Source organism: Hypoxylon fragiforme (assembly GCF_022984875.1).
Source record: "Hypoxylon fragiforme strain CBS 206.31 chromosome Unknown GGS25scaffold_7, whole genome shotgun sequence".
Lineage (NCBI taxonomy): Eukaryota > Fungi > Ascomycota > Sordariomycetes > Xylariales > Hypoxylaceae > Hypoxylon > Hypoxylon fragiforme.
Window position 1 is genome coordinate 1,633,385 of NW_026054762.1, and position 23,037 is coordinate 1,656,421.

A 23,037-nucleotide genomic window follows, 5' to 3' on the forward strand; every position below is an offset into this window, starting at 1 on the left:
AGCATGCCCGCTGACCTGTCAGAAACCCTTATACTCAAGTGACATAGCCGAGCAGTGGATGCTACATATATCCATCGGCAGGGTTTTGTTCAATGAAGCTCTCTATAAGTCATGAGCAGCGATTGACGAAATAGCCTCGACTTTTTTGGGTCGGAGTCACGATTCCTAACTATATATGCAACTTGAATCTGACATACATAGGAATACGTGACTCTTTACAGTTATTACTCGGTAAGCGAACCATCTGACAGTACTTGACGTTTATTTGGGTAGGTACCTACCTGTGTGTATAGACAGCCTACTACTATCCTGCACTGAGCACCTACTTTTTAGGCGAGCTAATCACGGCCATCGAACGTATTTCCTAACTCCGACATGTGCACACCAGGTACACAACCATGGTCCCGGTTTATTGATCGCATAGGCAGGGAGCTACCCTGGATGTAATAGTTCTATTCAGATCTACTCAACCAACTATGTACCGAAGTGTTCCTACACGGGTCGATCCCGCACGCTACAGTTGCCCCTACGATGACAAGTCTCGGCAGCAAATAGCTAATAGGTCCTTATATAGATTAATGCCACTGTATCAGCAGCTTTAAGCTGAATTTCATCTCCTGATGGGTGTTTGAGGTTGCTTCTATATGCTGCGTGGCGGCTGATCTTGCTTAGTTCCCCCTTCCATTACTTTCACACTAGGACAAAGTCCTCCGGTGAAGTATCTACTTTGGAAAGCAATGCCTCCTAAACTTGTCACCAAGAAAATAGCCTATGAAGGGACCTTCCGGTAAGATGCGCATCATGTGTCATTGTGAGAATCGAGGCACTATATGGGGGTCAAAAAAGAAAAGGGGGGGACAGGGTCGTTGATATACAAAGCCGATGACATAGCAAGAGATCCATATAGGATTGGTAAAGCTTTACCAATTATCAACTATGAGAGAAGATACTTTTAGTTCTGGAACCCTATCCCAAGGAATTCCTGAGGGTGTTTCGTTACCTCTCGAAATACCCACCTTCCCCCCTCCCCCTTTTAAGTCCACACTTACCTACGTACCTATTTACCCAAGCTAATTTCTTGTCAAAATCTGAACCTTTGTTATTTTTGACATGAAAAAACCCCCAATTTTGATATATTTAAATACCTTGCGGTCAGTTTTGAGAATTGCTGAAGGGCTGGAGATCGTAACCACCTAACCTGCTAGGTACCTACTTAGATCTTGATCAACATTTGACCAAATTGGAATCTCATCAACTACGACGAGATTCAGTTTACAGCCCTTTTAGGTATTTATAAAGCTAGGAGCCACATAATATACAACAATGTCATGGATATACTACATGTCATCGTCGTTACATGCGTACCTAAGTAGATGCTAGGTGGTATGCGGGGCTTGGCTGTAACACAAGCGAGTGCTGAATACGACTTTACTTTGGTTTTTTGGAATTCGAGGGTCTGATATCGTGGGGACCCTAAGAAGGTACAATACCTACCTCTTGAGATTGCGCTATCGAAAGCCGACGGGGGGTACATATATCTATACTACCTACAGCAAAAAGCGAATAGATGGTCACTTGACGAGTAGCCTAACCTAGGAAGACACTGAGTCTTGTAGCAATATACCATATGTATATCCCGAGACGGGCGCCCTTCGTCGGTAGTGTCAAAGCCCGGGTTGATGGGTTTGAAGATTTTCATCAAACCCCGTACCTTGCCCTAGCTCACGGCTACCTCGTAAGGTGCTTCGGGGGGCTTTACTAAGAACATTTAGCCAGTTCAAAGCTTCTTCAAGATATATAAAATGGTCTGACCCTTGGGCTGGGATATTGCTCCTTCCTCAGTGATAGGTTCAGATTAAAATCTAAAATTATTCGAATTATCAATCCAAAGCGGAGACATCTCTTTTTTTGTTTGTTGTTGAGAGAGAACATGTCGATCTGGGAGCGGGACACTGCATAAAGCTTGGCAAGTGAGTGGCTGATTGGCTGGTAAGATCACTTTGTGTATCGCCTACTTACATACCTCACAACTGGGCAGCTTTCCAGGGATCCAGATGATGACAAAGGCCGTTTACTGATCTATTCAATAATAGAAACGCACTTTGAGGTTGTTTCAATGCACAATGATTGCTTACTTGCTACTCTAGCCCGGCTGTTCGTTGCGACCGCGTTGATTTGCAGATACCTATCTAGGGATACATCTACATATGGCGGGGCTGAGCGGCAAGATATTCAGTGCGTACCTACCTATACTGCGTTCGACAACAATGGAGGACCGAATATCGAGGCTACAGCTTTCCACGAACAGGCCGCAAAGCTGATGAGGCAAGTATTTGCGATCACATGTAGCAAATAAATTGTTATATTGCATCGAAAAGGGCGCTCTTGTCTTTGACGTCAAATGTGACATCTACCTACAGTAGGGGTTTTCTGCAGTCATTCGGGTGTCTGTCTGTCGCGCCCACGACAACGGGACGATGCGCGGAGGTAAGTAGGGTGTAATCCGGAGTTGTTGAAGCACCTGTCAGCAAATGCCATACAGCCAAGCGAGCTGACTTCCAACGTTGAACCTATTAGATAAGCTCCTATTCCGATTTCCCTCTTTCCGAGTAACTGTGGTCTATCCCCGAAAGCAAACCCCACCTACGCTTTGAGAATCCCGGCTTTCGGTTTTCCTTCGTCTGCCGCTTTGGGGGGGAAGAGTTCTAGCTTCTTGACCTATGCGGTTAGACGGCTGCTCCGCCTGCACAATCAGGGATGTGGAGGTACCTGTGAATACATGCCGGGTCAAGATGACACTTTGCAACGCTGCGGTTTGGCAACGGCGGCGCCATACCTGCCCAAGCTCGGCAAGCCGCCAGACAGGGGTCTCTTCGAGGTGAGATTTGATACTTGGCCGATCACTTACTTACGAACGACCTAGACCAGACTGTCCAGGCTCCTGGTAGGTGGCTGGCGTAAGATATATCCTCGATACTTTCTCCTTGTCAGATGTGAGCTTGTTTCCTATCCCTCCCTTCTTAACATTAAACCTCTCAAGACCCTCGATCCTTAGTTCCTTGCTACTTTCTTCGAATTATATATCGGCGAAGAACATTGAACCAATTATATCCGCGTACATACCTCGAGATGGATGAAATTGATATTACAGCCGGAATCTCATCTCCCTCCAAATCGATGTCGTACATGTACAGAGAGACGGACTTTTACCTCGATTCTTCAAATGCTTCAACAATTTCAAGCCCAATAGATTCACCGGTATGCGACTCACACGCGAGCTTCGTAGAGCCAATGGTATCTAATATATGAATCCACAGTACGACTTATCTTTTCCAGGGGTTTATCCCAGTCCCGAGCATACGGATGGTTTAGGGGAAACGACCCAGCCAGAATCACAACCATCCGTTTCGAAGCCTGTGACAAAAAGGAAGCGCGAAAACAGATACAAGAACGCACCGCCTTCTGTCTTATCTGTGAGTTCTTGGCTTACATCTAAGAGTTGTCCGTAGGTAACCCGAATCGCTAAGACTTACTCTGCACAGCGCCGAAGAGCTCAGAATCGCGCTTCCCAGAGAGCCTATCGAGAGCGGAAAGACCAACGCATCAAGGACCTTGAAGTTTTGCTCAACGAGGCTCAGAAGAAGAACGATATCCTGAGCCAGGCCTACTCTAGTTTACAAGCAGAATACATCAAGTTAAAGCGCGAACAAGAAACGACGCATCGGTACCAGCAGCCCGATCTGGCATATGACCCAACCATTGGCTCGGCACTTGGTGACATAGATCTATTTATCTACGGTGGTCCATCAAGCTACACTATGTAGGCCAATAAGGTACTCGGATTTGGCTAAATACGCCCTTGAATCTCGGAGGCTGCGGTTACAAACTACGAGCGGCGTACGTACCTACCTGACCGCTCTCCTCTTGGCATTCGTAAGTCAACTAATGCAAGAGGCAGCCTATCACCATCGCAGTTTGAGTGATGGAAGAGTGCCAGCACTACTCAAAAGCAGCCCTAACGAACAAGTAGCCTGGCGGTGGTTTCTGGGAGCTGCATCCGAGTGACGAGACCTCTAGTGACGGCTATATAGGTCCCTTGTGAGCAAGGAATATCTAGGTCTTATCTACAAGTGCCTGATACACTACTCCGTGTAAATGGCCCGGAACGATGCCCTGATAAGGCGCCATAGGGTTGGAGTCGTGCCAGGCTAGGCTACGATTGAAGCGAGTGCGAATTGATGGGAGTTGAACCTGGGACGAGCTTGGCTGGGTAGGCGCATGTTGAAGCACCATCTACCCGCCAGCGTTCCTATTTGGGTTGAATGGAAGAGATTGTTTGACGTCTCTTCTACCCATGTCCAAATATACCACTAGGTAGTAAAGATATGAGTACCTTAGGGCCCCAATGATGACGCAGAAAGCATGCATTGGCGTTATTGTCCGGCAAGGTAGCCCAATGCCCATACGTTACTAATAGAGTCTAGGCGATGACTGGTCTACTAGGTGTCTTTGAACATGGACACCTAGTAACCTTCTATAGTGTCAACTCAAGAAGTAATATGGCTTGCTCTGTGACACTTCTGGTAGTTCTTGAGTTGATCCATACTCGAGACGCATGATGCCACCGTTTGTGACGCTGGTTCTATGGCAGTTCAGCGGTTGTTTTACGTGTCTTGTCTCCACGGCCACCCTTGAAGCCGCGGTAAGCATACGGCGTTTTTTATCGTGGTGTACTCCACGGCTGGACTCCGTGTCAGCGAACGGCCTTTTTTAACGCTACTCAAGGACACAGCGATGCCACATTAGAAGCCTGGCATTGGCCATGTCTTTGAGGACTAAAGATCTGACGATTACTAGGGACCTAGTAGGGTGCCTAGGTACCTATGTTTGGATTGTGCTATCCGCCTGCCAATGCTGAAAAACATAGACTTGAACCTACTAATAGGTGGGAGATGAAAGGTGAGAGGTTTTTGGAAAATTATATGGTGGACCTAGGAGGTGAAAAGCAAGTTACCCTAGGCAAATTAAAGGGTGATGGAAGAAATTATAAGGTTCAGTCAAAACATCAATTAACTCTAGTTGTTTGGTTTTCTTAGTAACGGCGATACCTTCCTTTTACCTACCTACCTAGGTACTAAGTAAGTATGCAACTTCCTCCTCTTAACAATTAGACAATATTTCCGTGTATTTCACCCGTTAGCTTATGCCTAACTCGTTCTTTCCCTTAATGGCTTTTTGCCCCTTAACCCCCCCCCCCCTTTAACCCTGTTCAGTCCACCTAGACATGCCCAAGAGAGTCGGAAGGGCCTAATATTCCCTCTATTCGCCAATTCATGAGCTTATTACTTTGGATTCAGATTCGATACCTAAACTTAATAGACTATAGAGCTCGCTAGGTTCCCCACTATAAGAATAGGGGTGGAGAGAAGAGTCAGTTGCTTTTTTCGTATTGTACCAGGCAAGTCCTTCCCCTTTTTTCTAGGCCCTGCGTGAACTACAATGTGTGGCTATACCAACAAAGACCAAAAGAATTTGGTCACGACATATGCGCCTTTACGTTTATTCCATTTAGCCAGACTTCATATCAAGTAAAGTACCTTCTCTATGAACTACCAAGGTTGGGTACGTTGATATTCCCCACTTTAAGTCGCTGTGAGCCATGCCAAAGTGCACTATAACCACATTTGCCTATTTACGTCTTCGCCGTTTCTGTGCATGTCTCGGGACTATCAGACTTCCATATAGAGCTATGTTGGCCAGGCCACATTCATAGGTTTTCAATACCTATATATTGAGGCCTGAATAACGTACACAACGTTATTTTGACCTCTCCTGTTCATACCTATTAGATAGTATATGCCCGCGCATGCCGCTACTAGTTGGTAAAGCTATTTCCATGAAATTAAATTGAAAGAATTCGTAAATGGACCTCCGAATAACTTCAATCATTTTCATATTAAGCCAGCTATGGATGCTTAGTAAAGCCGATTTCCAAAATGACTTTCAAGGTATCGCTCGTGGATCCAATATCTTACTTCAATGGGACCCAGTCAACGAGACCGACTATCCCCTCATGGTTCGCACAAGACTTATCAATCAGACCAGCGAATATGGTGCGGATTCGATAGAAGCGAACATAGCGAGTAAGCCCGCTTAAGTTTATCTGCCCAAAAAGATGGTATCTTGAACTTCGTCTCACGTTACATGATACTTAGTCAATCTTAACAGCACTTCCTTTCTCTGGAAGAGCGTGCCATATCCTCTCCCACATATCGAAATGGCCAAGTACGAGGTAGAAGTGTCTGTTCAAGACCCAGGCAGACCGACGGCTTCAAACCACGTCCTAGCATCTTCGCCTTATTTTACCATCGCCAAGTCAGAGGAGGAGGACAGTTCGGCTGATTCTAGCAATGCAAGGCTTCCACTCCCTCGAGAAAAAGAACCCCAGCAGCTTACAGTACAATAGCCCCCCAGCGGAACGATAATATTACCGTCTAAGCCAACGAACCAGCCTAATCAGAATGGAGGAATTAATAGTAACACCGCAATTGCGGCTGGGCTAGTTGTGCCAGTGGTTGTCATACTCGCGGTTTTTGGGTTCGTGTGGATGCGCCGACGGCAGAGGAGAATACTTGAAACAAGGAGAAAAGAAAGGGGGCAGCTCTGTATTGACTAAAAGAGGCCTCGGATGTCGTTGATTTAATGTAATAAGCCCTAGTTCTTTTTGACGATGTTGAAGAGATTTGCTTATAGAATATGGGATGCCCCTGTATCCCCGTTTATTCCTAAACAATTTTCATCCCATCTCCTGTGAGGCGCTATCACGTGTGGATGGAATGCCGGCGTGGCTGAGAAATGCGAGATATCTGTAAAGTAAAACGGAGCTCTCGTTTATCTACTCTGGGATCGCGAAGTAGGCCTGACTCAATGAAGTAACATTGGAAGATCTACTATCGTATTTGGTAATTGCGTGCCTACTACAAGATAGAGAGAGACTGGCGTTGAAGTCAGCATTTATATAGAAAGTCGCATTCGTAATAGCTATGTGCATAAATATACGGAGTTGGGTGGTCCCCGTGGCTTCGGGAAATATATGAGAGATCATTGCCAACTTGGGCTAAATAGGGTGGGATCAAAAGCGGAAAGGCCCGCTATATTAGATCTTAATTACGTGATGATCGTCGACAAGGAATCTTGGATCTGCTAACACTTCTATTTAAGTAACCATTTGATAGCAAAACTATGCAGGTAGATATGTAGATGGAAAAGATAAAAGAAATTTAATGTTGGAGATAATGACCTCTGTCAACCATCCACGGCATTATGAGTTGTTATAAGTATTAGCTATTGGCTTGAGAAAGAGACTGTACCTCGGGAGATGAATCCTCGAGCTATTACACGTATGCATAAGATTCATCCGAGCATGCCGCGCCTCTCTCAAACGCCGAGCAGCCTTGGTTCTTATAGTTACTTCATACCGAGCTGAGAGGCATCGCGCGGCCGAGATATTGGCACCCTCGTCGCCTTGCGTAATCGGTTCCACAATTGAGCTCTCTTTCTCGTTAGCTTAGGTACCAGAGTTGTAGCTTACCACTCTGATAGTGGTTAACCCTTGTCAACGGTAAGAGTCTAGATCCTGAAAGGGATTGGGTCTTTTATCAGAAGGGGAATTGTTGCTCGTCGCAGACCAATACAGAACACACATATCCTATCAAGTGATAGCGTGTGCTCATTAAGCTAAGCGTGAGTTCCAAGTTGATTGGCATATCATGCTTACTATACATAGGCATGTCTACTTGTAAGCAGTGCCGCCGAACTACAGAGTCTCGGTATTGCCCCAGACTCACAGCTATTGACTGTTGACGAATCCCGTATTTCCCACATAGGGATCCTGTTCATTGAACATGTACATATATGAGAGCCTGTTAGGCCACCCTGGGGGGGATCGCTCTTCCACCCCCTTTGTGCTGCTGTTATCATAGGACTAACCTCTAGACGTGTTGCACGTCGTCCGTTCGTTGTTTATTTTCAGTTACGTATTGGAACACATACTACAGCCAAAGCCATGGCCCCATCCCTCCTCAAAGCAGTTGGCGCTGTCGCCGTTACCTTCGCTGCTCAAACCAGTGCTGCCAAGTCATACAAGGTCTCCGAGGTCTATAACTCGACAAATTTCTTTGACAAATTCGATTTCTTTTCAGTCAGTGTCTATGATGAAACCCCTATCCTTGTCCTGGTAACTCATCTTTGCTCATAGGATACTGATCTCAACGGTGGTTACGTCCAATACCAAAGCCGAGCAGACGCAGAAAGCCTCGGCCTCGTTAAGTATCAAGATGACCAGGTTTATGTTGGTGTAGATCACACCCAGGGTGACTACCTCCCTGACGGAGTTGGTCGCAAGAGTGTTAGATTAGAAAGTAAAACCGTATACAACCAAGGTCTTGTAGTTGCAGACTTTAGTTATCTCCCTGAACCCGTCTGCGGCTCGTGGCCTGCGTTTGTAAGTGTTCCCTGTCATAATATTAATTTCTCGTAGGTATATGGCGATAACTAACTTGCGTGATAAGTGGTTTTTTGGTGAGCCGTGGCCAACGAAAGGCGAAATCGATATCTATGAGAACTGGAATGATCACACATTCAACCGTCACACTGCTCACGTTGATGTGCCAGAAGTTGTTGGCGACTGCATACTCACAGCAAACGATATGACGGCAACGATCGACTCTCCTAACTGTTATGACTTTGCTGATGGCCAATCTCCGAGTCAAGGCTGCTCTGCCTCAGAGTACAGCACTACCTTTGGGTCCACCACCGGGGGTGTCTTTGCGATGGAATGGACTGAAGAACATTTAAAAATATGGGACTGGCTCCATGATGTTGCCCCCGTAGACGTGTTGAGCGGTAATCCTTCCCCTAGCCTCCTCTGGGGCTTGCCGTCGTACACGATCCAGAGTTGCAACATCGACAAGGCTTTCAAGGATATGAAGATGATTCTGAATATCAACTTTTGCTCAGTCGCTGGCCAGACAGAAAAGTGGGAAGAAAGTTGTGCGAGTAAAACTGGATATTCGACCTGCACAGCTTACGTCGCTAAGGAGCACGATAGCTTTGAACAAGCCAACTTCAAAGTAAGGGATATCAAGATTTACCAATTGGCAGAGGATCAAACCTCAACTTCCTCGGCCGCGTCTAGCATGTTCAGCACGTCTAGCATTGTTTCGACGGCTTTGATGGCTTCGATTACCTCGTCAACGGCTTTAATAAGCAGCTTCTCTGCCTTGATCTCCACACAGGATGTTGCATCTAGCAGCGCTAGTTCGGTAACAAAAACCTCCTCTGCGTCGTATAACACTGCGTCCTCAACAGTCTCGGACGACAACGGCGAAACCACGAGCTTGTCTGTGGTATCACCAACTGTGAGCGTATCTGCTACCACGACTGATGCCTCCAAGATTACGCCCACTTCTTCCGCTGCTGAGCTGACCACCTCAACTATCTATACAACCAGCGTTCACACCATCACATCGTGCCCCCCAACAGTTACGAACAGCCCGGTGGGCTCCGTCACTACCGAAGTAAGCGTTGCGACAACACCATATCCTGTCAACGGCAATAGCTCCGTCTCCAAACTGGTTTCAAGCTCCAGCGCTTCTGGCACAGTTGGGCCCACGACTATCCTGAGCTACCCCATCGCGAATACGAGCGTTGCGAGCACGGCGAAGACTGAGAGCACGACAACGCTACCGATAGCTGATACAGCGACCACGGAGGCAGCAAGCCCCGCGACTAGCTGTACAGGAGCTGGATGCGGTGTCGTAGAAGTCGGTGCCGGCATGAAGACACATGCGAGCTTGTCGCTCGTAGGCATGGTGGTTTTTTTGTTGGCCTTATAGGCATCCATGTATGACATCCAATTTGCCAGGAAAAAAGTTGATAGATGAATCGGCTGTAAAATCTCATACTCAATTTGTTTCCGGGGTGTATGTTGGATAGATAGATATTTGTTTCCTATTAATGTTCTCAATTTTGTATGTAAGCTGGATAGATGATAATACATATGTACGATATGCAATTGGATCCATGTTCATACTTACAAGATACCCACTGCACGTAGAGGGTACAAAGTAGTTACTGGTAGCCCGGCACTTAAGACAAAGTTAAGTGCGTGTTAACTATTTGGTGGATTGTCGGCAATACTACCTAGGTTAGTACCTATCTAGTACCTACCTAGTACGCTTAGCTGCCCAGGTGGGGATAAAAACTGCCTAGTACCTAAACATCATTAGGCCCATCTTCCTATTACCATCTGCGTCACAGCAAGCTCCCCGCGGTCCCTCTGATGTATTTGTACGGAGTACGTGATACCTCAAACCCGAGATGATGGAATAGGGCGTTATACACATGCATACCTACATGTAATACCAGTACATAGTAGGTAGTAGGTTGCATGAAATGGGTTTCGTTTCGTCCGCGACTCCTGCCTAGTACTTACCTACCTTTTAGGTCTGGTTCCTCCTAACAAGATTATCTCTTCCGACCTTGCGCACGAGCGAGCGCAAACACCACGATGCAGTCGCGCCAGTTCTTACAACCTATATGGCGCTCCTTAACGATTCGAGTACATCCTTCCTCTACTTTACCTCGTTGCCCTTCCCGCCTAATTCAGCGCAGTCGACCATTCTCTCAAACCTCTTTCCGAGCGAATAACTGGCCACGCCCTCCTCCCGGAACCCATAAGCACAACAATGATCCGCATTACCAACTCGCCCACGCGAAACCGCTTGTAACCCCTGGTCGCCTTCGCAGATTCGTCCGCTCTCCCACCCTACGCACTGTCGTCGTCCTCTCTATCGTCGGCGCCGTAGTCTTCTACGTCAGCAATATTCAGACTGTGCCTGTGTCCGGGCGGCGACGTTTCAATTGCTTCAGCGATGAGTCTGTGGAAGCAGCGAGCCAGGCGCAGGTCAAGCGGTTACTATGGGAGATAGAGCGCTCTGGTCAACGGTTTTTAAGCGACTGGGATCCGCGCATGATGATGGTGAGGCGGGTTATGAACAGATTGATCCCTGTCTCGGGCATGGAGGATGCGGATTGGGAAATAAGGGTCATTGATGATCCCCGTATGTGAAAATCTTGGGGAGGGATCATGCTTCCGGCGACATTCGCAACGAGATATGACAGAAGAAAATACTAACCCATTATTTACGACTAGACACGGCGAACGCCTTCGTGATTCCCGGTGGCAAGGTCTTCGTCTTCAGTGGCCTACTACCTATAGCGAGGAACGAAAACGGACTGGCGGCAGTGCTAGGCCACGAGATCGCGCACAACCTTGCTGGGCACGTGGGGGAGCGCATGTCAGGAGAGATTGGCATTAATATTCTACTTTATTCTCTTATATTCCTCACGGGTGGAATAGCAATCCTTGGCACACACTTCATAGGAGGTGCTATCTTGGATCTTCTGTTCTCGCGGCCAATGGGCCGCAAGCAAGAGAGCGAGGCCGACTACATCGGATTGATGATGATGGCAGAGGCTTGCTTTGACCCCCGCGAAGCACTCGGCTTCTGGATGCGTATGGAGCAGGCACAGCAGGGAGAGCCGCCTGAATGGATCAGCACTCATCCATCTGTTGGTAGACCAAACTTCCTTACACGTTTCAAAGGCTCACTTCTTGCAGAACTTCAACCGCGTACAAAAGATCAACGAATGGATGCCAAAAGCTGTGGAAAAGATGCAAGAAAGCAACTGCCAGGGAACATCAGCATTTGCTAAGTCGTTTAGGAGGGCGATGAAACGAGGTGTACTAATAGAGTAGACGACATAGAACGACGTTTAGGGTTGGGTTAGGGTTAGTTGATGATTGATGCTTGATGATACCAGAGTTGGAGTGAGTTCATTGGGTACGTAGTACTTAAGTACTTAGTGAACACCTGGCAGTCTATATCACTTTTAAGAATATAGTAAGAAGTCCCATAGCAATGATGAACTTGAATACGACATATGTTGTTGTTATATCCTCAATACTTCGTACTACTACATGCATGCATCATGGATACTTGCATGTTCATACCGTACATTACATATGTAGGTAGTGCATCTGCCATCTGCCATACACAGCCCTGAGCTAAGGTTAGTAGATACAAAGTACTACTAGTAGTACATGTAGGACATTCAACCTCCAACCAATCACGTTGACTAACTATTCCGGAAGCATACTAGCTCATCTCACGGCGCACCAATGATATCAAGCGTAATTGAACCCCTGCTTACTTTCGTGCCGAGGTTCATTCAATCAGACCTCATTTCTACTCACCTTAAATACTATAATTGAAGGTAATTAAGTCTTGCCTCGCTCTTCGCATCGGAAACTTTTGAATGCATGTAACCCGACCTCACTCAATTGACAACTCTACATAACGCGCAATCATAAACCACGACAAATAGCCAACGAAAAAACGTCCCATCCCATCCCATCCTAAGCGTTAGCCGAACTCGCTCCATTCCAGTACTTGAATCCCCCCGTATTCACCATGTCCAAAACATTCACGGCCAAAGATGTCGCCGAGCACAAGGACGAAAAGAACGGCATGTACATAATCGTTGACAACGGTGTCTACGACATAGCAAGTATGGCGTTCTGATATTACATTTCACTGACCTTATCTATACCTTCACACCCCTGGTAACCGATCCCCTTAAAGCTAACAGCGGGTTTTCTCGCGTGCCATAGCTTTCCTCGACGAGCATCCGGGTGGCGCCAAGATCCTCAAGCGCATGGCCGGCAAGAACGCGACAAAACAGTTCTGGAAGTACCACGGCAAGAGCGTCCTGGAAAAGTACGGCGGCAAGCTGAAGGTCGGGGATCTGGCGGAGACGGCCAAGTTATGAGTAACCAACGTCTCTCATGCATATAGAGCACGGGGTGGTGGGGGCATCAATCTGAGCTTGAAGCGGCCAAAGTCTAGACCTAGCAGAACCTTCCAGAGCTCTGCGTTTTTTCGACTGCCCGGAATTATACTTGAATTATAGGGTGTCATAGTATCATCGAACTTCGATCTCAATTTCAGTTTGTGTCTTAACTATTTAAATAATTATAATCCAGCGTCAAATTCAAATCTTCAAGTGTTGTTAGACATATCACACAGGACCTACCATAACATTACTTCCTTAGAGAGCGGTGCACACCACTCAACTTCGAGTGATGACTCTTAGGCCTGGGCTTCCCTCACGCGGTGGCATGACTATATGGTCCGCATGCATCGCTATATCTTCTCTTATAGTCTGGTATAGCTCTAGTGTAGGGCCATCTTGGTGCTTCTTGCTAGGGTCGTAGATGTTGTACCGGCGGACGAGGCCAGCAGTGAAAGTGTATAGTTCCTGGTAGGCAAGGCCCATTCCAAGGCATTGTCTTCCCCCTTTAGAAAACGACATCAAATATTTTGAAAGCTTCGGGTTCTCCAGGTAGCGCTCAGGTCTGAACAGATTTGGTTGGCCGTATAAGTCCGGGGTACGGTTCAGAATGGGTACCCACATGCCCATGGCCGTGCCGGCCGGAATGACACAAAATTTGCCATCTAGAGCTTCGTAAACGAGACCTTCACCAGGACACGTGTGGTCTTGCCGGCGGCTCCCACCTCCTCTACTTGGGCCGCCAACCCCTATTACCAACTGTTAGCTACTAATGTTAAACGTTGATGACATTCTTAGATGCGTCTCGTACCTCGACAAACCTTGCAAAGATCGCAACTCGGGGCACCAGAGTTATCATGATAGTTGGAGGCGCATTGGCCATAGCCGAGCTGAGCCAAAAGCAATGGGTTCCAAGATGAGCTATTCGCGCCGGTATAACTATAGTACATGATGTTAAGCAATGACGGTAGAGGAGCCCGTGAATTTATTGTATCAAGCAGCGACGAATATAATGGAGCCAAAGTCCGAATAGACTCGGGAAATTGCACCTACTTAAATCAAAGAATCCGCTGCTGCAGTCTTCCATTTCGAGACACTTTTCGCCTTCGCCAAATGCACAAGCTTGGATTACGTCTTTTACTGCGGCCCTGGATGGAATGCTCATCCGCACAGGCGATCCGACTACAGCCCACCCACCCATTCTACGAAGTAAGTTTGCAAAAGTGTCACTGATAATAGGGTCCAGGCGCCGTACGTTCTGTTGTGAGAAGAACGGGTTGAGGGCTGCTCTGCGCCTCCGATGAAGGTCATGATCTTGGGTGGCAAGAATTGATCTCAGAGAGTAAAGGGTCTGGAGTGTAGTCCAGTATTTCTCCCGGCGATGCTTGGGAGATTGCGTATATAGCTTCTCGATGAAGGCCGGGTCATTTATATGAATGACATCTGGTCTTACTCGTACGATAGGACCATACTTGCGATGCATCTCTTCTACGACCCAGACATATTGGCCCCCTCGCCACAAATCGTGATAGGCATTATACCATGTCGTTAAAGCTAGAGAGCTCTAGTCAGCATACGCAGTCTACATTAAGCTCAGATACCACAAATAGAGATGGGGGAGTACTGACCAGCAAGCTTCGGGCCCGGGATTCTGGCCAGAGGACTCAGATACAGGCGATATGCCACAATACCTAGAATGTAAGATGCAATGATAACAGTAACAAGCAGAAAGAGATTCGCCCAGCCGGGGCTATAATATAGTGTCATTCCGGTGTTCTGAGCGATTGAGTTGCCAATTGGGCTGGCGCAAGATTTGAGATGAAGAATGGTGGCATACTCTACAAAAACAATGGAAAGAGAGGTGAAGTTATAGCAAGATAGTACGCAGAATCCCGCGGCTTGCGCGAAAAGCTGAAATATAATGTCAAAGACTGGGGGAATCAACGTCGTTGGCTAAAGCCAAGATTTTGCATTCTCCGAGGGCTGTAGTATATTACAGGCCAGTCGGCTATACATGACTCCATTCGTAGTTAAGGCAATTGTAAGCTATCAGGTATTTACAACTTCTTTCGTCTTCCTTTGATCACGAACCAATGTCAATGATCATTGCCATTTCTTCTAGGCTCCAGACTCGAGATGTTTTGGATAGGGCCCAGCAAGGACTCGTACCCACTCACCAGCTTTTTGTTGTCCAGTACCTAGATCTCGTCATTGCTTAGTTCAGTGTTGTTAAGACGCTTGAGAAATATTGGCTATTGCTTCTGAATTCGTTTTTTCGTTAAAGGAAGCTGGGATAGCACTTGAGGTGTCTATATAAAACTTATAAAGTACCCATTGTGTTCTACCCTACATATATAGGTAGTATATCGAGGCAGTAGAAGAAGGTTCTAACTTCTAACATTGAAGTTATTAGTAATATGTAAGCTAAGAAGCTTCAATGGGGCTTCAATGAGTACCGTCGTATCACCACCAAGCCTTCCTTAGTGCTATATTTATGTACGTATTAGGTTAGGCAGGCTGCTGGATGGGTACTACCTAAGCCAATTTCAAATTTTGGGAAGCACTAGAGTAGCACAGTACGATAAGTTGATTAGGTACTATGTAGGTACCTTTGCTAGTACATGCCTAGGGTAGGCATGCACCTGCCACCCAATCGCCAAGCGATGCACATACTTCCGTAAGCTTATCGACGATTCAAGCCAAGGATCCGGGGTGAAAATCTTACTGTATGATGACCTTTTTATGCACTGTAGGGTATACAATCTGGGAGGTACCCAGACTCTTGAGGGTTTAAAGTATAAAAGTGAGGCACTCCAATTCACTCATCAAATTCCAACCACCTATTATCAGTACATAGACAATTAGTAGTCATGGGTAGGTGACCATAATACCCTCATACCTATCTCAAAAGATGATATTAAAGCATTGACATGCTTTTTCACGCATACATGTATGTAGTTATGTAGGACACTGAGTATAACCTAGTGTATTTGTATGTACTTCAATACCTGGTAGTACCTCAAACTTAGTACATAATCATAGCGAAACATTGAAGTAAACAAGACAACTTTAAAATCACAAGTCTGAAGGCAATCTTTGGAATCTTTGGTACCTTTCACTAATATCTTATGACCCATTACAAAACAGGTTTAGGTTCATGAACACCGAACGTAGGCTAGTACGGTTAGTATTTACATAGCTTCAATGGTAACTAACCATACATTGTATGCCCGGACCGCTAAATAGAGGCCCTGACATCACTCTCTGCACATAAACAACATTGAATCCCACCCCTGGCTACTCCACATCTCTTCACCTTTCTCCTTCCGTCTTTTCAAGCTCCCAATCCTACACTACAACACTAAGTACTGATCCACATCAGACAGCTTTGGCAACCCGAGAACGTACAAGTTACAACAACAACAATCAACTATCAGGGACATCGTCAACATCTAAAATCATTCAAAATTCATATAAACCTGTACACAGGTGAGTAAATACTTTGAGTGTTTTGAATTGACATGTATCTATGTTGTATGGGACTTGAGGAAAGGTTTGAACAAAGAAATCCATCCATGATGGCGTGTCAATCACCAAACTCCCTACCATATTGTACTTGTTCGGTCCTCGTCGCATTCCCCCATCCGCAGATCAGATGTTCATCAACCATACCCAATTTGCGGCATTACAATAAGAAAGCTATCCACATTGTGTGGATCCGGTGACCCCGGTGCCTGTAAAACCCTCCACCTACAAAATCGCGCAGAACCAGAACCCAAACGCCCTGGCCTCACACTACACACTTACCGAGCTCCCGCTCCCGGCCAAGCTTTTTTTTTTGTTTCTCTCGTCTCCAGGTCTAACGCCGAAAAGTTCATTTTATTATTTCCTTTTTCACCCGAACCTTTCCCACCTTTCTTAACTTCTTCCTTTTACTCTTTTCTCCTCAACTCACTTGTCCTTGCGAACAGTTTATCTCCATCAATCCCATCCAAGGGCCTGTGTTGTTCGCAGTTCGAAGCTTCTCTGACAAGTCAACCCATTATCAGTCAAGCTCCATCAAACGTGACCGAGTCATTCCATCTCCACTCCACATACTATAGCAACCATCACCTAGTGACGACTTAACAAGTAAGCCCGCATTTTCTGTCAATTGAGAGACCGGAGTATTGGAGAGCTTCGAATACTAGACCAATTCCTCAGAACACGTCTCAATGCCTCCCGCGTCGCCAATGCCAGTTTCGATGAGCGTGCAGTCTTGGTCTCACCACGTTTGAGCACCATACGTTGCCCAATGCGCTTTTTCTGCAATGCTCACCGTAGCATGGTAACTCGGGGAGGCAGGATGAGCCCACTCAATTATCTAGCTGTTCTGAGCTCTCCAGTGGCCAGGTTTTCCATCCATTTGTGTACTGACCTTCTTGCCAGACAGTCAATATGCCTTCTATCAACAACGCCCTCGTCGTTCGCGACACCATGAACCGCATTGTTCCCCGTGAGAACTGGGCGGTACGTTCCCATTTTCTTTGAACATTCCCTATGCTGTTGATTTTCTTGTCTGGAAACATTGGTTCCGGGAGAGAAAGGAAATCAACCGTTAGGTTATTGTGGGATAATGCTAATGTGTAACAGCAACAAGAAGCTGGTGTCATCGTCGTCTTTTGCATTGTGTTCGTCGTTGGCGTTGGTCTAATCGGTCTATGGATATCCAAGTGCGTTGCCAAGCGAAGAGCTACCAAGGCTTCCCTGCCTGCGTAAACGGTATAATGATGAGGACATGTGAGGGGGTTTAGGGGGACAGGTTGCTACGAACGGGGGGACGAGACATGAGTAACGTGTTACCTATCTCCTCTATTCGGCAATACGTCTACCCTTGGCAGGGTATATCGGTCAATGACGCCCGAATTGTGGGAGTGTGTAGGAATAACGAGGTTGGGGATGGTCTATGGATGTCGACCATGTTTCGCGCTATACGCATTACATACCACTTGTTTACGAGCTCTTTTTATAGAGATGCTAGTCTCGCCCGAGTCCGAAATATTCTAATTTTCTTTAATGACAACCAGTTTTACAAATATTAGCCAAACCACATACCTACCTAGGTTGAATGAGTCGAGGCTATTTCCGCTACATTGATACTTGGTGCTCGGCACGTGAAATATTTTCAAGAAGGGGTTCTCGTATGCACACTTGACATTTCCTCTCCTAGGCATCTAAGGTAGGCATCGCGATCTGTGGGAATGTGTGGATTTATAATCTTCTTACCGAAGCAAATGTACACCGCTTCGTAAGTACTTTTCTAGTCTCATCCCAACTTCAATAGAGCTCCATCTTCTCTAGATGGATTAGACCGTTGGCTGGCTAGAAACTTGTTAGCAAAGGAACTCGATATAACCGCAGAAAGCCTACTCACCGGAGAGAATTGCCTCAATCTAACGCCTGCGGTTTGGAAAACTTGTGCCGTATCCGTGTCCATGCTATAACCCTGATTATACACCACCTCAGCGATACCCACCTGCACAATCTTGATGCTGCACGTCAGACACGGACATGTGTTGCAATAGAGGATGCTCCCATCGCGAATTCTCTCACGGCCAGCCTCGAGCAAAGCGTTCTCTTCCGCATGGAGACAAAGACAGGTCGAAAGCGATACCCCGCTGCTCTCCCCGGCATTACACCGCGGGCATCCGCCCTCCCCGCAGTTCTGCAGGTGTCTCGGCGTCCCATTGTAGCCCGTGCTGATGACGTGATGTTTAGAGTCCACGAGCACGCACCCTACTGCCCGCTTCATACAATTGCATCTCTGAGCCGCCAACGAGGCCAACGACATGAAGTAGCTATCCCAGCTAGGACGCAGGCGGTCGGGGTTGGTTAGGTCGAGCTTTCCCAGTGTGGCGTAGAGATGCGCCAGGTCCGAGGAGGTATTCAGCAACCTGATAGCGGCCCGTGACATGAGCGGCAGAACGCCGGTGGAGGCATCGTATAGGTGTTGATCGGACTCAGAGACAAAGTCCTCGAGACTGATGGGGTCTGAAGCGCTCGTCTCCTGGCTCCCGTTGTGTCGATGCTGGTGGCGTCGCCAACGGACGGTGAGTGGTGCGTCGACGCTGATTAAGATAAAAAAGGGCCGACGACTTATGACCTCCAGAGCCGCCTCATCGTGGATGTTTGTTGTCACCCATCGCGAGCGCCAGTGCTTCGTTACGAAGTCGAGTAGCGCTGCGATGTTGGGGAAACTATGAGATGCAGATGTCTGTTTCAAGTGCAGAGGCGTATAGCTCTTGATACTGTCAGGACTAGTGGTCGAATCTGTCTCGGACTTGGGCTGCACTAAACTAGAAGTGTCCCTTTGGGGTGCTGGCAGATCTATATACAATTTCTTGAAGCCGTGGTGATCTATTAGGTACTGGGCTACTGTGTTCTTACCGGCGCATTTTGCTGTGGTCTTGTGTAAGTGAAAGAGGCCTGGGCAGTTGGGTATGTATTATCGTTGGGTTACTTTACCACCACATATTCCGATGAGCATTCTGCCGGCACTCTAGATGCCACTTGGGGAAATAGAAATAATAAATGACCGGGTTTCGGCAGTACTCGATGTTGCACGTAGAGGTATGTAGGTGCCCTATGCAGGTAGAATCATGCACTTGTGTGTAATTATTTGCTGGTTGCACCGTTTGACATGAGGTACACAGGGCCTAAGTATGTACTAGGTAGTATGTACTACTAGGTAGGTACCTACGTACCAGTAGGTAAGTTCCAAGGTCAAGTCGCGTCGCGTTGAAAGATACCTAGTAAAAAGCACTACCGGAGTTCAACCGTCAGCTGCAAACTCTAATGATGGGAATGATGGGACGGTAAGTTGCCAAGAGAAGCCTAGGAGGGGCACCTGCAGGCCATAGACATGGGTTCGTTCCTCAGGTGCCCTGGCAGGTTCCAGCTGATAGGTCACGCCAGCGGACACCTCGGTGTTGTAGCTACTTTGTATGCTACTCGATTGCGTGGGGTGATACCGGATTCTTCTATTTCATCAGCATCAGCATTCATTATGGTCACACCTTGACTCCTCGAACGTGAGACATGTGACCCTATTTTTAATATAGGAAGTGAAGGGCATAAGGCAAGTTGCATACCTAAGTATAGACCCACGTAGGGTTAGTACTAATAGATTACTATGTACATAGTACTACTAATGTGTAATTAAGGTTAGGCAGAGATGGATGTGTCTTTAATGTATTTTATGTACTCAAAAGCCATTATATGTAGTAGGTAGGTACTATGGAGTAACATGATGGTAAGAGTTCAAAATTCCATCCGTCATATATCATTCCTTCCAGATGTCATTACCTAGCATGTTTTGTAAGCCCCCCAACCCACCTGCGTAGGACGAAACATTCAAAACATCGCCGCCCCGCTCTCTCTCGCGAACCGCTAACCCAGCTCCAACTTGCCCCTCATTCATACCTTCACCCATTTAAGCTTTCACTCCTTCACACCTTTGCTCCTTCACAACCCCTAACAACAGTTCATTTCCTCTATTAGCAGACGACATACATATATCGTCTTTTCTTAATAAAAAGTCATTCAGCAACGAAGAGTCAATAAGCATTTCTGTGACGCGTGCTTAAGCGCAACTCCTTGTGCTGATCTATTCACGCTCACCCCACTATCGAACCAACAGACTCGGCGACAATGGCGTCATTGAAGTTTGCGCCATTTGCGTCTGAGATAGAACTACCTTTCTACTCGGCTTTCTTTGCCTCCAAGTTGGACCATGACAAGCTCAGCGATTCAGCCCGACCAGTCTTGGGGCTCTACGAGCCCCGCCCGGGCACAGCTCCTGACGACAGCGTAAAGATGCAGGTGTTGGCCAGTGCCCTGACTAGTAATCAGTATGTTCCAGGTTCATTGTGTTGAGCTTCAGCAGCCACTTGATCCCCAGTCGCGCAGTATCATGGTAGCATGTAATGCCTTCTACTAATCTCGAGCCTGTATAGTGTGCCCCTCAACGCCGTTCGAGCCGAAGGTATTATCAGAAATACAAACACCTTGGAGGCCTTTAAGCAAGTCGACAAGAATGAGATGTTACAGAATGCTGCACGTCAGATATGGGATGCGATCAAAGACGGCACCATATATTCCGTTCCCTCGCTTCTCTCCCACTACATCATACTCTCCTACGCAGACCTCAAGAAGTACCGAATGACATACTGGTTTGCATTTCCGACCCTACATTCCGATCCGCAGTGGAAGCGTACAGGAGATATTATCCGGTTTACCGCCGACGAGGCTACTGCGTTGGTAGACCGTGTAGGAACTTGGCGATACACAGTTGACAATAGAGAGCATGGCTTCTTTTTGGTCAAGAAGATAAGAGGAAAAAAGGCATCCAGCTCTCAGTCTCCTCTGGATATAACAACAGAAGACATCGGATACAGTTGGGAGGTTGGCTCGCTTCGCGAATTCGAGACGGGATTCTTTCGTGGTGTGCCCAACGAAGACAAATTTGTCGCATTCATCGACCCGTCTACGTACGAAGAGCATCCAGCGTGGCCCCTCAGAAACTTATTAGTCCTAGTGAGACAACGATTCCACCTGACCAATGTCCAAATCCTTTGTTACCGAGACATACAATCCCGCAGGCATGAAGCTCGCAGCATAGTCCTCCCTCTTACTATGGATGAGGTGGAGAATGTCGAAACAGACGAGATGCCAAAGATTACTGGTTGGGAACGAAACCCTGCAGGCAAGTTAATGGCCAGATCCGTAAGCCTAGCAGAATCGATGGACCCTACTCGATTAGCAGACCAATCAGTTGATCTCAATCTCAAACTCATGAAGTGGCGAATTTCGCCAGATCTAAATCTCGATATAATTAAGAATACCAAGTGCCTTCTACTCGGTGCTGGTACACTTGGAAGTTACATTTCAAGGAACCTCATGGGGTGGGGCGTACGCAAGATTACATTTGTTGACTATGGTGCTGTATCCTTCTCGAATCCAGTGAGACAACCACTATTCAACTACAACGACTGCTTGAAAGGGGGAGCCCCAAAGGCAACTCGAGCTGCGGAGGTGCTCAAGGAGATTTATCCGGGTGTTAACAGCGAGGGCCATGTTCTCTCGGTCCCAATGTTAGGCCATCCTATTGAAGGGAAAACCCAGGGCGATTTTGAAAAGTTGAAGTCCCTTATTGATGAACACGACGCCATATTCCTATTGATGGACAGTAGAGAGTCACGATGGCTTCCTACCGTAATGGGAAAGGCGGCTGGAAAGATTGTCATGAACGCCGCCCTTGGATTTGATACGTACGTAGTCATGCGACATGGCGCGGAGCCCACAGATGGTAGCGAGGATACGTTGGGCTGCTACTTCTGCAATGATGTAGTCGCTCCTGGAGACGTAAGTTACGATACCAGATGTGTAGATGCTATTTATAGCTCGCTAACATTTTACTAGTCCCAGAAAGACCTGACTCTTGATCAGCAGTGCACTGTAACCCGACCTGGTATCGCGGCTATTGCGTCGGCCCTTCTCGTTGAGCTCTTGACAAGCCTGCTCCAACATCCCCTACGTCAGCACGCACCAGCCCCCACAACTGGTCCTTCGACAGGAGTTTTCGACAGCAATTCCCAGGATGAGCAGGCTCTTGGTATAGTTCCACATCAAATTCGCGGATTTTTGAATAAGTTTCAGAGTCTCGTTATCAAAGGCCATTCGTACCCATACTGCAGTGCGTGCAGCAAGCCGATTATTTCGGCATATAGAGATCAGGGGTGGGAGTTCGTGAAGCGTGCCCTCGAAGATAAGGAATACGTAGTAGATCTCAGTGGTCTGGCAGAAGTGCAGAGAAAAGCTGAGGCAATGGCTAACGAACTGGATTGGGAAGAGGACGAAGACGGCGAGAAGGAGGGCGATGACGAAGGAGTTCTCCTTTAGAACCCTCTCCTTCGCATTCACCACAGTCGCCGGCGTCGGCTGAGAAAGACGCGGACCGACCGTTTCAAGTTCTGGAAACGGCCTCACTGGTCGAAGGTCAGATGGGGTGATCTCTCAACTTCAAGCGGCTCACGTGAATCGTCGGATGATATGCCACCCCATCTTAAGCTACACGAGACCAGC

General features: G+C 47.1%; 9 protein-coding genes across 9 annotated transcripts; 7 read left to right on the top strand and 2 right to left on the bottom strand.

Moving 5' to 3' along the window:
* Nucleotides 1-3,006: 3,006 nt before the first annotated feature.
* GGS25DRAFT_371690 (uncharacterized protein) lies at nt 3,007-3,969 on the top strand. The gene is made up of 3 exons (XM_049258191.1): nt 3,007-3,258; nt 3,318-3,473; nt 3,543-3,969. Exons 1-3 carry the CDS (start codon nt 3,130-3,132, stop codon nt 3,822-3,824), a joined length of 567 nt encoding a protein of 188 aa, XP_049114721.1. The 5' UTR covers nt 3,007-3,129; the 3' UTR covers nt 3,825-3,969.
* A 1,857-nt stretch (nt 3,970-5,826) lies between these two features.
* GGS25DRAFT_499407 (uncharacterized protein) lies at nt 5,827-7,074 on the top strand. The gene is made up of 2 exons (XM_049261770.1): nt 5,827-6,143; nt 6,216-7,074. Exons 1-2 carry the CDS (start codon nt 5,924-5,926, stop codon nt 6,464-6,466), a joined length of 471 nt encoding a protein of 156 aa, XP_049114722.1. The 5' UTR covers nt 5,827-5,923; the 3' UTR covers nt 6,467-7,074.
* A 609-nt stretch (nt 7,075-7,683) lies between these two features.
* GGS25DRAFT_499411 (concanavalin A-like lectin/glucanase domain-containing protein) lies at nt 7,684-10,149 on the top strand. The gene is made up of 3 exons (XM_049261771.1): nt 7,684-8,200; nt 8,258-8,503; nt 8,571-10,149. The coding sequence occupies exons 1-3, from the start codon at nt 8,066-8,068 to the stop codon at nt 9,894-9,896; spliced, it is 1,707 nt and encodes a 568-aa protein (XP_049114723.1). The 5' UTR covers nt 7,684-8,065; the 3' UTR covers nt 9,897-10,149.
* An 89-nt stretch (nt 10,150-10,238) lies between these two features.
* Nucleotides 10,239-12,082, top strand: GGS25DRAFT_499417 (uncharacterized protein). The gene is made up of 4 exons (XM_049261772.1): nt 10,239-10,357; nt 10,507-11,123; nt 11,216-11,634; nt 11,684-12,082. Exons 2-4 carry the CDS (start codon nt 10,571-10,573, stop codon nt 11,819-11,821), a joined length of 1,110 nt encoding a protein of 369 aa, XP_049114724.1. The 5' UTR covers nt 10,239-10,357; nt 10,507-10,570; the 3' UTR covers nt 11,822-12,082.
* Nucleotides 12,083-12,309: 227 nt separating this feature from the next.
* GGS25DRAFT_499421 (cytochrome b5) lies at nt 12,310-13,147 on the top strand. The gene is made up of 2 exons (XM_049261773.1): nt 12,310-12,633; nt 12,737-13,147. Exons 1-2 carry the CDS (start codon nt 12,537-12,539, stop codon nt 12,892-12,894), a joined length of 255 nt encoding a protein of 84 aa, XP_049114725.1. The 5' UTR covers nt 12,310-12,536; the 3' UTR covers nt 12,895-13,147.
* A 47-nt stretch (nt 13,148-13,194) lies between these two features.
* GGS25DRAFT_523732 (cytochrome P450) lies at nt 13,195-14,682 on the bottom strand (the record flags this gene model as incomplete). The annotated part of the gene is made up of 4 exons (XM_049264479.1): nt 13,195-13,664; nt 13,727-13,854; nt 13,965-14,469; nt 14,544-14,682. The coding sequence occupies 4 exons, from the start codon at nt 14,680-14,682 to the stop codon at nt 13,195-13,197; spliced, it is 1,242 nt and encodes a 413-aa protein (XP_049114726.1).
* Nucleotides 14,683-17,352: 2,670 nt separating this feature from the next.
* GGS25DRAFT_523733 (uncharacterized protein) lies at nt 17,353-17,673 on the top strand (the record flags this gene model as incomplete). The annotated part of the gene is made up of 2 exons (XM_049264480.1): nt 17,353-17,424; nt 17,548-17,673. The coding sequence occupies 2 exons, from the start codon at nt 17,353-17,355 to the stop codon at nt 17,671-17,673; spliced, it is 198 nt and encodes a 65-aa protein (XP_049114727.1).
* Nucleotides 17,674-18,231: 558 nt separating this feature from the next.
* GGS25DRAFT_523734 (cytidine deaminase-like protein) lies at nt 18,232-19,441 on the bottom strand (the record flags this gene model as incomplete). Its single annotated transcript, XM_049264481.1, has 3 exons — nt 18,232-18,276; nt 18,329-19,353; nt 19,420-19,441. The coding sequence occupies 3 exons, from the start codon at nt 19,439-19,441 to the stop codon at nt 18,232-18,234; spliced, it is 1,092 nt and encodes a 363-aa protein (XP_049114728.1).
* Nucleotides 19,442-20,604: 1,163 nt separating this feature from the next.
* On the top strand, nt 20,605-22,854 carry GGS25DRAFT_515101 (E1-like protein-activating; the record flags this gene model as incomplete). Its single annotated transcript, XM_049263050.1, has 3 exons — nt 20,605-20,804; nt 20,910-22,317; nt 22,375-22,854. 3 exons carry the CDS (start codon nt 20,605-20,607, stop codon nt 22,852-22,854), a joined length of 2,088 nt encoding a protein of 695 aa, XP_049114729.1.
* Between the last annotated feature and the right edge of the window lie 183 nt (nt 22,855-23,037).